This window comes from Aegilops tauschii, chromosome 2 (genome assembly GCF_002575655.3).
Source record: "Aegilops tauschii subsp. strangulata cultivar AL8/78 chromosome 2, Aet v6.0, whole genome shotgun sequence".
In the NCBI taxonomy this organism is placed as follows: domain Eukaryota; kingdom Viridiplantae; phylum Streptophyta; class Magnoliopsida; order Poales; family Poaceae; genus Aegilops; species Aegilops tauschii.
This window is the reverse complement of record NC_053036.3, coordinates 642,700,543-642,716,842: the sequence shown is the minus strand read 5'-3', so window position 1 is coordinate 642,716,842 and position 16,300 is coordinate 642,700,543. Positions and strand designations below refer to the sequence as shown.

Below are 16,300 nucleotides of genomic sequence, written 5' to 3'. Positions count from 1 at the left end.
CTGTCTTGTGTTGCGTCTCTCGATTCCGCTCAACACCTCTCAAGCTACCACATAGATGCGTTGGCCTCACGACTAAGTCCTTTCATTAGGACATCTGCCGTGACAAAACCACGACAACCATGGAACATGGTTTCTTCACTATGACAATAGAGTTTGCAAATAGCAGACTCCATCACATGGATGGCACCCCACTAGTTAACTGTAACATGGCAGAAATCCTGTAAGTACTCTCCTCCAGAAAACTCGAAATTTCTTACTTGTGTAATGATGCACGGAGTAGTCTACAGAGTACTCTGCCTTCAACCTCGAATTGTGTTCAAAGAGACAAGGTTGTTGTATTATATAGTACTAGTATGAGCCTCAGATCGGACGTTGGGTTCTGTAGTATACTACAGCCCAAGCCCCAATCTCTCTCTCTCTCTCCCTCGCGCGCGCGTGCACACACACACACTTTCTATAAAGCATGAAAACACTTATTTTAATAATATCTGCTATATTTTTCATATACCAAGACTGTCTGCCAGATTATTTCATCTCCAGTTTTGATGCAAAACTTCCTAACTCATACAGAATCGGAGGTGATGTGGCATAATCACTCAGTTGTCAATCTGTTTACCAATGTAAATATTAGAATATGAAATCATGGCACATCTAAGATCAGAAAATGCTCCTTTTGTATCTTAATTCTGTAAAACAGGAGAGACTCTCTTTCTATTATGATTTACTCGACCATTTTCGGGTAAAAATAGGGTTAGAATTTAAAAATGTGTGAGCGCTTCAAACGAAGGCTGGGGGTATTCTTTTTATGAATGCGTAGACTGCAATTTGACAGTAGACACGTTAGAAACAGACAAACCAGCAGGATTCCCGCATACTTTAACTCCTCGTAAGGTGTAGTATTAGATGAGGACGGCTGACTCAGATCTGAGCTTCATCTTGCTTTCACAGTGCTCATCTCTTGAGTCCGATCTTACACGCAGGCTTCTGAGGATACTCTAGGTAATCACCATCTCCCCCTTGAGAAAAAAATTCTCCTGATACTGTAAATTGGGTGCTTTCGCATATGCTCTTCTCGCATGATCTGTAGCTTGTTAACTTAAGAAACTGCTGCTGCTGCTTCTGAATCGTGTTTAGGATGTTGTTAAGTTCCAACATGCTATGTAATTGTTGTTAGTCTATGTAACGACCAAACCTCGAAGGATTTGAGTTTCTGTGCTTACCGTGCTAGTCCTTGGATCAAACTCGCTAGCACACACAATATAGATGAATACCAGAATAGCAAGTGCATCATTTATTACAACGTATGATCCAGAGTATATAAAATAAAACAATCTGCATAGCACTTGGCTAGCTTTATTCAATCAAACAGCGGAAAGTAGCAGAAAATAACGATGAGTCCCATCATAAGCCACTGGCGATGCTGAGTGCAGACTCACGACCCTAACGGTACCTTACTCTTCGTCTAAATATCCTGCAACATGAGACGTTGCAGCCAGATAGGTCAATACATTAAATGTATTGGCAAGTTACATAGGAGTAATAATATAGCAGACCTACATGTATATGCATAGTATATCAAAAGGAAGGCTTGTGGGTTTATTTTTGCGGAAAGCTGATTTTGTCCTCATAACTACCTAATAGTCAAATTTTTATCTAGTTCTTTTGTTACTACAATTAAATGCACAAGGTTGAGTTGGCAAAATCAACTCCAACCTACCCTTTTATTATGTTGCCCACAAATATTATTAAGTGTCACATCTGTCAAGATCATCCAACAACTGTAATGGCATAGTGGCTCAGATTTACCCATAACCGGGGACACGGCTAATCATGATTAGTTTTAATACTCTGCAGAGTTTAGTACTCTTTACCCACTGGACCCAATCCGAAGATTGAGACGAAGTCTTTCAGAAGAGGTTCCCTTAACCACCTGACGGCCACATCCCACCTACATATGCTATATCTGTCGACACTGTCTGGGCCAGGGTTCCAACAACTGATAAACTAAGCCAGAGCCCATATAGCCAGTGGCCGCACATGGAAGCTACTAGTCACTAAGTATGTCTGATCTTTTTGAACCTGGGCGGCATTCCACTTAGGGGTGCACTCTCATGAGCGCATGGCCTTAGAAAAGGTGAAAACCCCATGATGCCTACCCTCAACACCAAGCAATACCACTTCCGCCCAGAGGTGAGTTAAATCCTGAGTTACTACTCAATTTGTTAAATATATAATCCTCACATAAGCTTAATGAATACTCAAACCAACCCCGTCTACAAAGCATAGCAAAACTACAACTACCACGATCTGCAATGACGGGAGATAGCTCAACAGCATAGCCAACATATATAATACTCCTATACATGGATATATTCATAGTGTGATATAACCACATGCATAGAAAACAATAGGTAAAGGATGATCAACATGTAACTTGCCTTGGTTCTGGTTCAGAAAGTCACACTCCAGACAATAGTTCGTGTCGCACTCCGGACAATCTACACGTTTCACACAATTCAACATATCAATCACTGAAACACGAAAAGAACCAAAACAAAAGCAACAACAAGGAAACCATTTTTAAAACTCAACAACAGAAGCTTAACAGCACCTAAATAGCACTACGGTCACAACGCAAACAGAATCACTCGATTCCGATAAACGGTTTGAAATTACGGCCCCCGAAAGATTTGATTTGAATTCAAACGAATTCATATTTGAAAAGTGCAAACATGTGCAAAGTTGGTACTGTCATGAAGGGCTGATGTTTGTGAGATCATAGGAAAAAGAATTACCTAAATTGGATATACAGAATAGAAGTTATAGCTAATTGAAGTTAGAGTTAAAATCTGAAAATAAAACAAAAGAAAACAGAAAACTCCTGCACAGTCGTGCGTGTACTGTAGCTGGTTGCCACATGGCAGCACGTGATTGGCTGGGCACGTGTGCTCACCAGAAACAGAGGATGGCGGCGGCTGCCTCGGGCGTCGGCGGCGGCGCTCCTCCGACGATGCTCCGGCGAATACGAAGCGAAGGATGGGTGCGGCGGTGATTGGCAGAGGCGGTGGTGGTGTCGGACGGCGGCGAGGCGGACTGTGCCAGCGGCCGTGAAGACCTGAACGCGGTGGCTCCGGCGGCGGCGGTCGAGCTTGTTCCTCGCCCCCTGCTGCGTTTATGGCCACGAGAAGGAGTCAGCGAGAGCGGTGTCGAGAGGGGGTTCGAACGGTGACAATTGGAGCGGCTTCAAGTGCCCTTACGGCGATGGAATCCTCCGGCGAAGACGGCGGACAGCGGAGCTCCGGTGCGAGATCCAAATCGCCCCAGCGGCTTCGTGTGGTCGAAGGAGGACGAGGGGAGGCTGCGGTCGGGTTCCCATAGGGTTTAGCTTGCGCGTGGCGTCTCCAGGGTGCTCGGGGTGGACCAGGGAATCGGGTCGATCCGGCTCGGCCTCGATCGCGTGTACGGTGCGCTCCAGTCCGGCTCGGGGAAGGAGACGAGCAGGGGCGCAGTGCGGGGCCCGCTGGTCAGCGGCAAAGAGCGAGGGTGTCCCGCTTCGGGCGGTTAGGTGGGCTGCGGCTGCGCGCGGTGCTCTGCTGGGGCGGCTGGCTGGGCCGCTCGCTAGCTAGCTTGCTAGGCCGCGGTGCGGCGCTGCGCTGTGCTGCGTGCTGCCTTTTTTTTTCTCTTTAACAAAAACTACAATAGTAAATAACTAAACCTAAAACAACAGTATAAAAACTAAATAAAAATATGTAGACACACAGTAAAATCTATACTGCTAATACACACTACAGGAACACTAGTTCCTCACCTAATGCAATTTTAGAAGTTCATTTTGATGCAAAAGGCCACACAAACAGTAAAATAACACACAAATAAAATATTTTCGAGCTTAAAAAAATTACCAGAACATATTATATGAACTGGAAATAATATTATGCACATTATGAACATTTTTAAAACAGGGGAGAAGTCATGTTATCTCCGCTCCAATAAATTGCCTTTGGTTGCATAATGATTTGAAATATTGCATAAAGACAAATAGTGCAATAGAAATATGATATGCATATGAATGATCTAATAACATCCTAATTTAGGGAAAATTGGGATGTTACAAACCTACCCCCCTTAAGATGAATCTCGCCCTCGAGATTCGGGCTGGCTAGCAAATAGGTGTGGGTGATCCTGCTTGAGATCTTCCTCTCGTTCCTAGGTAGCTTCATCCTCTGTATGATGATCCCACTGAACCTTGCATAACTTAATTGTCTTGGTGCGATCAACTCTCTCTGTTGTCTCCAGAATCTGAATAGGCTTCTCCTCATATGTCAAATCACTCTCCAACTGAATTGCCTCAAGTGGCACCGTGTCCCTCAACGGAACATCCATCATCTCTGCATGGCACTTCTTCAACTCAGATATATGAAACACATCGTGAACTCCTGACAAGGATTCTGGCAACTCTAGCTAATAAGCTACCTCTCCTCTACGCTCCAAGATCTTGTAAGGTCCCACAAAACGTGGTGCTAACTTACCCTTGATTCCAAACCTCTTAATTCCATGAAGTGGTGAAACTCGAAGATATGCACGGTCTCCTACCTCATATGTCACCTCCTTACGTTTTGCATCTGCATAACTCTTCTGTCTGGACTGCGATATCTTCAGTCTATCACGAATCAACTTGACCTTCTCCTCAGCATCTCTGATCAAGTCTGGTCCAAAGAATTGACGCTCTCCAGCCTCATCCCACATCAACGGTGTCCTGCACTTTCTGCCATACAATACCTCAAACGGTGCCATCTTCAAACTAGCCTGATAACTGTTATTATATGAGAACTCTGCATAAGGTAAATTAACATCCCAACTAGACCCGTAGTCCAAAGCACAAGCTCTCAACATATCCTCCAAAATCTGATTTACCCTCTCTGTCTGCCCATCTGTCTGTGGATGGAAAGCTGTACTGAACTCCAGCCTGGTGCCCAAGGATTCATGCAACTAACGCCAAAATTTGGATGTGAACTGAGTACCTCTATCAGACACTACCTTCCTTGGAACTCCATGCAGACAAACAATTTTAGACATATAAATCTTTGCTAGCTGAGCACTGGTACAAGTTCTCTTTACCGGGATGAAGTGAGCGACTTTAGTCAAACGATCAACAACTACCCAAATAGAATCATAACCTGACCGAGTCCTGGGAAGACCTGTAATGAAGTCCATACCAATCTCATCCCACTTCCAATAAGGTATAGGCAATGGTTGTAACAAACCTGCTGGTCTCTGATGTTCTGCTTTAACTCTTTGGCACACATCACATGTTGCAATATATCTAGCAATTTCCCTCTTCAGGCTAGGCCACCAAAATCTTTCCCTCAAATCCAAATACATCTTAGTATTACCTGGGTGAATAGAATAAGGTGAATCATGCGCCTCCTGAAGAATCAACTTCCTGATATCTGCATCTTGAGGTACACAAATACGCTTCTCAAACCATATGGCTCCATGTTCATCCTCATGGAAACCTTCTGCCTTACCTTTAACCATGTTCTCTTTTATCTCAGCGATCTCCTTATCACCCTTTTGAGCTTCTCTGATCCTGTCAAGCAAAGTAGGCTCTACCTCAAGTGTTGCTAAATATCCCTTAGGAACCATCTCCAACCTGAGATTCCTGAACTGCTCACATAACTCCGATGGCATATTATCAATATTAATTTCATTAGCATGGCTCCTATGACTCAACGCATCAGCAACAACATTAGCCTTACCAGGATGATACTGCACATTCAAATCATAATCCTTAATAAGCTCCAACCATCTCCTCTGCCTGAGGTTCAAATCCTTCTGAGTAAAAATATATATACTTCAAGCTCTTATGATCAGTAAATATATCACAATGATTACCAATAAGATATGGCCTCCAAGTTTTCAAGGCATGCACAACTAAGGCTAACTCCAAATCATGTGTAGGATAATTATGCTCATGATTCTTAAGCTTACGTGAAGCATATGAAACAATTTTACCTTCCTGCGTCAAAACACTCCCAAGTCCTTGACGAGAAGCATCACAATATACCTGGAAGTCCTTATGTATGTCTGGCAGAGTTAAAACTGGTGCCGTAACCAAACGCTTCTTCAATTCCTCAAAGCTGGCTTCACATTCATCAGTCCAAACAAACTTCTTCTCCTTCTTCAACAATTCAGTCATAGGCTTTGCAATTTTGGAGAAGTTCTCAATAAACCTCCTGTAACAACCCGCAAGGCTCAAAAAGCTGCGAATCTCTCCAACTGTCGTGGGCGTCTCCCACTCCGTAACTGCAGCAACCTTAGATGGATCAACTGCAACTCCATTACCTGACACAACATGTCCAAGGAATGCTACCTCATCCAGCCAAAACTCACATTTGTTGAACTTGGCATACAATTGATGTTCCCTCAATTTCTCCAATACCAAACGCAGATGCACCTCATGCTCTTGCTTATTCTTGGAGAATACCAATATATCATCAATGAAAACAACCAAAAATTTATCCAAGAACTCCATAAACACCTTGTTCGTCATATTCATGAAGTATGCAGGAGCATTAGTCAATCAAATGACATAACAGTATATTCATACAACCCATACCTTGTAGTAAAACTAGTCTTTGGAATATCTTGCTCATGAATCTTCAATTGATGATAACCAGAATGAAGGTCAATCTTAGAAAACACAGTAGCTCCCTCCAACTGGTCAAACAGATCATTTATCATAGGAAAAGGATATTTATTCTTAAAGGTTACCTCATTCATTTATCATAGGGAAAGTTGGGATGTTACAGTCTATCATGTGACGACTATCTTGAAATCATTGCTTTCTCAACCTATTCATTTACCAATCATATTTTCTTTCTTTCAGATTGTTGTTTATTTGCTACTATGTAACTAAAGACCAAGCTTCTAGTTCCCCATAATTTCCCCATCAGCTTTTCAACAAAATAATTTCCCCTTCAGTACGCTCACTGCTTCACTCTCCAACTCTCTCTTAATTCAAGACATGTCTCCATCCCTGACTCTTTCTCATTTCATCGAGGTTTGTCTTTTTGACATCATTCTGAATTTCTACCGAAGTTTTGACTTCATGTTGCTGACTAATCATGTTACGCGTTTTTAGGAAATGTAGTGCAAGTCGAAGTTCTTCATCAACGCAGCAGATCGCCACCACCCTCCCTCGCTGTTTCCGCAAACACTAGCAGACGGCTGAGATGTTGAGCATGGCCCAGGCGGTGATTGGAGCGATGGGCACCCTCCTGCCCAAGCTATCCGGCCTAATCACAAAGAGTACAACCTTTAGAGGGGTGTGAGGGGCAAGATCATGTTCCTCCAAGCCGAGAGGAGAGCATGGAAACAGCTCTCCTCAGTATTTCTGAGGCGCCAATCGACCAGCAACCGGACAATCAAGTCAAGGTTTGGGCCAAGGCTATGAGGGACTTGTCATATGACCTGGAACATAGCATCGACAAGTTCATGGTGCGCATCGAATCCCATGGCCGACCAGAGAAGTCCCATAGCTTCAGGAATTTCATTGATAAGAGCCTCAGCCTGCTGACTAAGGTCAAGATTCTCCACAAGATTGGCATCAATATCAAAGACATCAAGAGCCGCATCAAGGAGGTCAGTGAGCGGCGTAATAGGTGTAGAAATTGATAGGAGGAAGTGTATCACCCTCGTTTGAGGGCCGCGTGTATTTATAGATTGATGGGGCTTATCCCATAGGTGCATACATCTGTTTGAATTACATTCTTGGAGAACAAGAGAGGTGGAAATAGAATCTATTCAACCACCTACATAAGATAGAAACATAACAGAAAGATACATGCGTAACGCCTAGAGATATAGCTGCGAATATTAACTTTAACACGCCCCATAATCACAACTTGGCCAAGTTGAGATTACGCTTGAATTCTTCAAAGCTCCGTGTAGGCAAAGCCTTTGTGAAGCCATCTGCAACTTGATCTTTTGAATAAATAAACCGAATGTCCAACTTCTTGTTAGCAACACGCTCTCTAACAAAGTGGAAATCTATCTCAATGTTTTTGGTTCTGGCATGAAAAACAAGATTTGCAGAAAGATATGTGGCTCCCAAATTATCACACCAAAGACAAGGAACTTATACCTGTGGCACTCCAAGTTCCTTTAGCATGGACTGTACCCAAATGATTTCTGCAGTAGCATTAGCTAGAGCTTTATACTCACCCTCTGTACTAGACCGAGAGACTGTGACTTGTTTCTTAGCACACCATGATATTAGATTTTGACCAACACATATTGCAAAGCCACCTGTTGACCTTCTGTCATCTGGGTCTCCAGCCCAATCAGCATCAGTGAAAGCACTAACAAGAGTAGACTGAGATTTACTGAATGTTAAACCAACACTTACTGTATTCTTCACATACCTCAGAATACGGTTTGCAGCAGACCAATGTAAGGTGGTAGGTGCATGTAGAAACTGACAAACTTTGTTCACAGCAAAAGAGATATCAGGTCTAGTAAGGGTTAAATACTGAAGTGCACCAATCATACTCCTGTATTGAGTGCCATCCTCCTGACATGGAAGTTCTCCTTCATGCAAAGATAGTTTTTCTGAACTAGATAACGGAGTTGGAGAGGGTTTGCAATTCTGCATGCCAACTCTTTTCAAAAGATCAGTTGCGTATTTTTCTTGAGAGAGGACTATACCATTATCAGTTTTCTTGACTTCAATCCCTAAGAAGAAACTCAGATCTCCCAAGTCCTTGAGAGCAAACTCTGAGCCCAAGTCCTTCAGAAGTGCTATCACTGCTTCACTGGACGAGCTGGTGACAATAATATCATCAACATATATGAGCATGAACATTGTGATATTAGACCTATTGTAAATAAACAATGAGGTATCTGACTTGGATGGAACAAAACCAATATTTTGCAATTTTGCACTCAATCATGAGTACCACACTCTCGGGGCCTGCTTCAGACCATACAGAGCTTTATCAAGCTTGCACACATGGAAAGGTGCATGCTTGCTTTCAAACCCAGGTGGTTGTTTCATGTAAACCTCCTCTTCCAGAATACCATGTAAAAACGCATTCTGTATGTCCAATTTCCTGAAGCACCAATTCCTAGAGACAGCAATACACAACACAAGCCTGATAGTAGCAGCCTTGACAACAGGACTAAACGTGTCCTCATAATCTATCCCTTATCTCTGTTTGAAACCTTTAGCTACTAACCTAGCCTTATACCGGTCAATAGTGCCATTAGCCTTTCTTTTAACTTTGTATACCCATTTGCAATCTATCAAATTTTTACCTTGACCCGGTGGAACCAAGTGCCAAGTCTCATTCTTCCTCAAGGCCTTGTGTTCTTCTTCCATGGCTTTTCTCCACTTAGCATCATTCAGCGCCCCTTCAATAGAATGTGGTACATCAGTAGAACATGTCAGCCCGAATTTAAGAATATTTTTGTAATTGACAGGATTAATTTTTCCTGTTTGTAGACGTGTACCAACACGTGTAGAACGCGCTACAGGAGTTGGCGCTGCAGAAGATCCGCCCAATCCGCCTGGGTGTGCAGGTCTGGTAGAGGCGGATCCCGAGGGCGATCCACCGTCGGGTGCACCAGGCGCGCCAGGCGAATCTGCGCTGGCCCGGTCGCTGTCGTGAGCCCGACCGCTGTCGGGGGCCCGGTTGCCTAACAGAGGGAGACGAGGTTTCCGAGAAACAACTGAAGGTGGTCTCCATTGTTGGATCTGGTGGATTAGGCAAGACAACCCTGGCTAATGTAGTCTATGAGAAGCTGAAAGTGCAAGAAGATAACCAAGAACGGCAATTTGATTGTTCAACTTTTATTTTCGTGTCTCTTAATCCTAACATGGAGCAGATTTTCAAGAGCTTGCTCCATCAACTTGACAAGCAGAGGATCCAAAACACCAGTGAGGCATCGTGGGGTGAAGAGCAGCTCATCCGTGAAATAAGAATATTTCTTGAAAACAAGAGGTACGTATGTGCATATGCCCCCCTCCCTCCGAAATGTTTCAGCCATGGATGTTAAAAGGAAACTGCAATAGTGCAGAACTAAGTTTTCTATTTCCTTTGCCATTTAAGTTACACTTAATTAAGTAGCTCAATTCTTCTCAATGTATGAGAACTTAAATAGCCTTATAATATATGTGTTTTGGTATTAATTGAAGGTACATGATTGTTATTCACGACATATGGGATACGTCTGTGTGGGAAAACATCAAATTTGCGTTGATTGAGAATGAATATGGAAGCAGAGTAATCACAACAACCCGCATCCTTGATGTTGCCCAGCAAGCTGATGGTGTCTATCGGCTGAATCCTCTTTCTGCTGTGGACTCAATAAAGTTGTTCTATCAAAGAATATATGATATGGGGGACAAGTCACCACCTAATCAATTTTTTGAAGTATCTGAGAACATTCTAAAAAAATGTGGGGGTGTGCCGCTAGCTATACTTACGATAGGTAGCTTGCTGTCCAACAAAAAGGGACGAGCACATACACTTGAGTATTGGTCCAAGGTGCAGAAATCTATCAGTTCAGGGCTAGACAATAGTCATGATGATGTGAAGAACATGAGAAGGATATTATATGTCAGTTACTCTAACCTACCTCCACCCTAGAAGACTTTTTTACTGCATCTTAGTCTATACCCAGAGGATTATGAGATTGAAACAGAACAGCAGATATGGAAATGGGTGGGAGAAGGTTTTGTGAAAAAAGAACAGGGGAAGAGCTTGTATGAAGTAGGAGGCGATTACTTGGATGAGCTCATTAATAAAAGCTTGGTCCAACCTGTAAAATTTGACAATGCAAATAAAATGTGCTCTTGTCGTAGACACGATATGGTGCGTGACCTCATCATTTCCTTATCAAATGAGGAGAATTTCCTGACAACAATAGGTGGTCCGCAACCAGAGTATCTACCAAGTAAGATCCGCCGATTTTCTGTCTAGACCTGCATTCGAGAAGTTGCTAATCAGCTGTCAACCATGGGCTTGACCCATGTGAGGTCACTTACTGTGGCTAGACCAGAGTATCTACCAAGTAAGATCCGCCGATTTTCTGTCTAGACCTGCATTCGATTTAAGTTACCGCAGGGAAGTGGACAATAATAATTGGAAGGATATATGCAGTTTGTTTCACTTGAGGTATCTGAGTTTAATGGGTACATCTATCACCAAGATCCCAAAAGTTACTGGGAATCTGCGATTTCTACAACTGCTGGACATTAGGTACACTAATATAGAAGAAGAGCTCCCGTCAACCTTTATTGAACTAACCCAACTGTTGTTATTCTATGTGGCTGATAGCATCACTTGTGCAATGCCTAGGTGGATGTGCTCCATGTCTTTCCTCTTCTCTCCAAATATTGCACTTGAAACACTGGGAGAAGAGGGCATTCAAGTACTTGGGAACATAGCATCTCTCAGTGAACTGTACATACAAGTGGAGAAACCAACACAGGGTGGAGACAAACGGTTGGTCCTCGAAGATGCTTATCCATTTCGGTGTCTAAAGAGGTTTACTGTCAAGGGTGACACCGTGGAGTTGAAGTTTGCACGGGTAGCCATGCAAAGTCTACATACCCTCCTGTTAGTTTTATATAATGTGCATGACACATTGCTTCAGTTTGGTGATCTTGTACTTGGTATAGAGAATCTCTCTTTGCTTGAACATATTGTTGTCGAGTTCCCCTTCAACAAAGAAGACACTGAGACTCAAAAGGTGAAATATGCTGTTCAGAAAGAGGTCAAGATGAATCAAAACAGGCCCATACTAACATTCACAGAAAAAGAAGGTGAAGTTGACGCAAGTACTTGGTCACACTTTCGAGCAACATGTATTACCTTTGTGTATATTTCTAAACCGTATATGCAATTAATGGAAGTATATGTTTGCCTATATTCTTTTTAACCTTATATAATTTTATCGTATTATGATACTTATTTATGCATTTGAAACACTAGTAATACTATTCATCACCAAGGGTTCAGTTATTCTTCACCCGAGCTAATCTTACGATAGTTTCAAAAAAAATTACATTTGGTATACAAACAATTACATTCATATTGATTCAATATGCAAATTTGGCATAAGAAAACAAAAATATAGGTCGAGAGCAGTTTTTTGTAGGACGAGCTACACGGTATCCTCTATCTACGCCGTTCGTTGGACCTGCTGTTCCTAGAGATTCACGCAGGGGCTGAGCAGTTTTGCATGTTGTCAGAGTAATTTGTTCACAAGCTTACAGGCTCATGACAGCGACGGGTGAAAAAGCCATGCAGCACTATGACCGCTACAGTTCAACACAAATAAAAAACTCTATGCACAAGCTCTCAGGCCTATTGCATATAATGCTGAATACTGTTCCTCTGCATAAAAAAAGGATTAAAGAGAACAAGATATCCTTTATGTGTTAGCTTAGTTGCGTCTCTCTGCTGCCATGCGCCGTTAGGGAATAAGAAAACATGGAGCTACTACTGTTTATGGCACAAGGTTACATAGGCCTCCTCGGACAACCGGTGCATACTAGTCTTTTCTCTTCCTTTTTCTCTCTCTATCGACCCATGCATGCAACTCTCTTTTACTCCCTCTGTTCCGAAATAATTGTCGCTGGGGGATTTCTCCGACCAGGTGAAAACGAGGGAAAATACAAAACTACCCCTTAAAACAGATCGTCGTCTTCCTCGTTGCCTTCCTCTAGGCCCGCGCTCGCCTCCTCTTCCTCCGCCCTCCACCTCCTCCAGCTGCTCATCCAGGCCAGCAGCAGGCCCCTCCTCCTCCGTTCTGCACCAGCAGGAGCCTTCGCCACGCTCCTCCCTGTCGTCCAGCTGCTCGTCCCCGTCGCCAGCAGCAGGCCCCTCCTCCTCCGCCGCCCTTCAGCAGCAGTCACCGTCGCCAGCAGCAGGCCCCTCCTCCTCCTGCACCCTCCACCAGCAGGACCCTCCGCCAGGCTCCCCCTGTTGTCCAGATGCTTGTCCCCGTCGCCAGCAGCAGGCCCAACCTCCTCCTCCGCCCCAGTCTAGTCGCCGCCGCCCTAGCTTGGTCCTCGCCCCGCTGCCCAGCCTGATCCTCGTTGCGCCCCCGCCTGGTCCTCACCACACACAACACTCCAGGCAGGTACTCCTCGCCTCAATTTACAGAAACTAACTGCACAATATTGATTCAGTTAAACAATACTGCAAAATTTGAGGAATCACTAGAATTTGAAAATCAGGAGTTAAATGAAACAAAGGAGACAAATAAAGCAGGCAAGTGCATGTGCTGCAACATGTCCAGTGTGCAGCCTGCAACCCACATTTTACATCTGACATCCAAATATGGCTAATTAAACATGGCTTGCTTTGGTTGTGTTCAGCCTACATTTATTCTTTAAACATGGCTGGCTTTGGTTAGTTAGCAATGGCACTTTCAATTTACAGTCATAGCCAAGAAAAGAAAATGTGCTTCCAATTTCACAATGGCTGTTGTATTATTCACATTCTGAAAATCTTAGTGTGTTATCCTGAGGTAAAGCAAAGAAAAGAGCAGCTGGCAAGGCGCACTATCTTCTTCTTACTGTACACATGAATACAAGGAGTACATGGGTCTCTATTACTAATTCATGTCTACATCAGTGCTTGTCTACAGGAGTAATATGAACATCATTCTACATGGGTCTGAACATCTTCTTCAAAGTTGGCTACAAAACAGATCAAGACAATGCAAGATTACTTCTGAGTACACTACTGATATGCTCCAGCTAAATGAGTACACACGTACAGTACAAATGAGTACTCCTGCTGCTTAATGATGCATCTTAATTAACAGAAAATGTTTCAATTAATTTAAATTAAAGTAATACTCTTGTTGCTTAATGATGCATCTTATACAGGCAAAACTACTCCTGCTGCTACTTAATGATGCATCTTATACAGGCAAAACTACTCCTGCTGCTACTTAATGATGCATCTTAAACAGGCAAATGAGTAGAAAAATCTCAGTTAATTTAAATGAACTGAAAAGGTTTCAGTTAACCTCTTCACTGCCACAAACTGTCCATCGGCAAGCTGTCCTTTGTACACATTCAGTTTTCAAGCAAAAATGTTTAGAGATAATTAAGATACAGAAAACTATGGCGGGTAATGCTTCATTAACCTAAGAAACTAATTCATGCTTTGACAATAAACAGACAACAATTGACAGTAGGGAGTAAATAAGTTTTAAGTGTATGATGCATCTTAATTTCTCATAATTTTGAAGAAAGCATCAATGCTAACAATAGGGAGTAAATCAGTTAAGAAATGTTTCAGTTTATGATCATGATAATGTACACTACTGAACAAGAGCAGTACACTACTGAACAAGAGGAGAAGAGAAGACAAGAGAATAGAGAAGAGAAGAACACTAAATTCCTACACTACTAAACAAGAGCAGTACACTACTGCTGCACTTGCTACTCTAGTATTTGGAAGCAATACTCCAATACCGCTGTATTGGAAGCAATACTGCAGTAGTTCAAGCAGTACATCAGTACTGTAGTTCAGTGGAGTAGCTGCAAAGAATTAACACTAAGCATAAGATACACTAAGAATTTTCAGTGGAGCAGCTGCACAGAATTAACAGAATTAAGAAAGCATCAGCAAGTTAACAAGCTACTGAAAAACCACTGCAACCAAAACAGTATTGCAAAATTTTGTAAACTGAAGTTTTTGCCAAGGAAACAAAATTTTGTAGCTTCAGGCCTACAGAATAGCTTCAGGCTGGAGCACTACAGTTGTTGGTAAGATTCTTGTAGCTTTAGGCTGGTTGGAGTACTACAAGAGCAAACATTTAATGGTTAGAGTATTCCGTTTGCAGTAGCCAAATATTCAGATATCTACAGTAGCTTCAGGCTGGTTGCCTGACTAAATAGTCATCCTCTCGTGAGGATTCTGGAGCAAAAGAGCTGCTGCTTAGGTAGTGGGAGTAGTTGATCCTACAATAAATTACTCTTTGCAATTTTGGACCGAATGTGTTGAGATCTTTAGCTACTGTCAGCAGAGTTACAGAGTAGTGATTGACGGACAGGGTGTGATGGGCTCACCCAGGTAGAAGGCGGCGTACTCGGCGTAGACCTCGCTGCAGCGGTCGTAGGCATCGCCCAGGAGTCCCCAGCCGAGCTTGGCGTCGCCCTACTGCTCGAGTTGCTCGTCCCGCCACTGGCGACGCCTGCCCGCCTCGGCCTCCCGCGCCCGCCGCCCCTACAGGTCCTCCACCAGCGCGGCCTACCGCAGCTCGTACACCGCCTCCTCGGTCGCCATCCACGCCGCCACCAGGCTCGCCCTCGGTGAGCAGGCCGCCGCCCATGTGTCCTCCAGACGTCGCATCCACCGCCTCCGTCGCCAGATCCAGAGCAAGCACACACGGATCCAGCGTCTCCATCGCCAAGAAGCTCACCGCCGGAGCAAAAATCTAAACTTTGACCTCGGATGTCGGGTGTGAGTGAAGCGGGGGTGCGAGTGGACGAGGGGTGAGTGGAGCCAAAAGAAAGATGGCAGCGACGGGGAGAGATCGTGGCCGCCTGGCCGGCGTGGTGGTGGCTGGCGCGGTGGGCGAGGTGCTCGAGGTGGTGGCAGAAGAGAGGCAAAGGGGAGGAGAGAGGGCGAAGAGAGCGACGACTGAGTGGAGAGCAACGAGCGACGCGAGGGTAAAATGAGAAAGTGCGTTAATTTCGTAACGTGGCAGAACTTGTACTGGATTTCACCGGCGACAATTATTTCGGAACAGAGGGAGTAATTTTCTATAAAAACTTTGCACAACGGCACTCTGTTTCTCTCTTTAAAACTTGCATGCAGCAGATTCTCTCTCTTTACTTGTGCTCTGGCAAACCCATGTGACTACGGTACTGCATGCAAGCGGCAGCGAAAGGACGGGTCGAGTCAGTACGTTCCCGTGCATGCTGTCATTAGCGAACAGCTGTGTGGCTTATAGTGCTCCTTCTCTGCACAAATCTCAAAGCAAACTAACGGGCCAGATAAGAGGCACCACGGAGCTCGGGCTAGGAAGAAACTTTACGATATAGGTCATAAGACCAGCGGGGGCGAGGTGCTTTGGCGACGTGAGCGGCATGCGCGAGCACCAGCGACGAGGCCTGCTTGCTATGGTCGTGCCCACCAAGAGTTTGGAATCGTCACACCTGAACTCGTGTGCTTATTTGTTCTTGTTGTCTGTTTATTATTGGGAGTTGTTCTTGGCTATTCTTTGTTATGCATTGCAGCAGCACTAAAAACCCTCTTCTTATTTCGTT

At 43.9% G+C, this 16,300-nt stretch overlaps 1 protein-coding gene across 1 annotated transcript; it reads left to right on the top strand.

Annotated features, from left to right (window-relative positions):
• The first annotated feature begins 7,244 nt into the window (after positions 1 to 7,244).
• Positions 7,245 to 15,091, top strand: LOC141041419 (disease resistance protein RGA5-like). The gene is made up of 7 exons (XM_073507566.1): positions 7,245 to 7,311; positions 7,364 to 7,657; positions 9,707 to 10,004; positions 10,199 to 10,231; positions 10,283 to 10,550; positions 10,656 to 10,826; positions 11,155 to 15,091. Exons 1-7 carry the CDS (start codon positions 7,245 to 7,247, stop codon positions 11,944 to 11,946), a joined length of 1,923 nt encoding a protein of 640 aa, XP_073363667.1. The 3' UTR covers positions 11,947 to 15,091.
• The last annotated feature ends 1,209 nt before the right edge of the window (positions 15,092 to 16,300 follow it).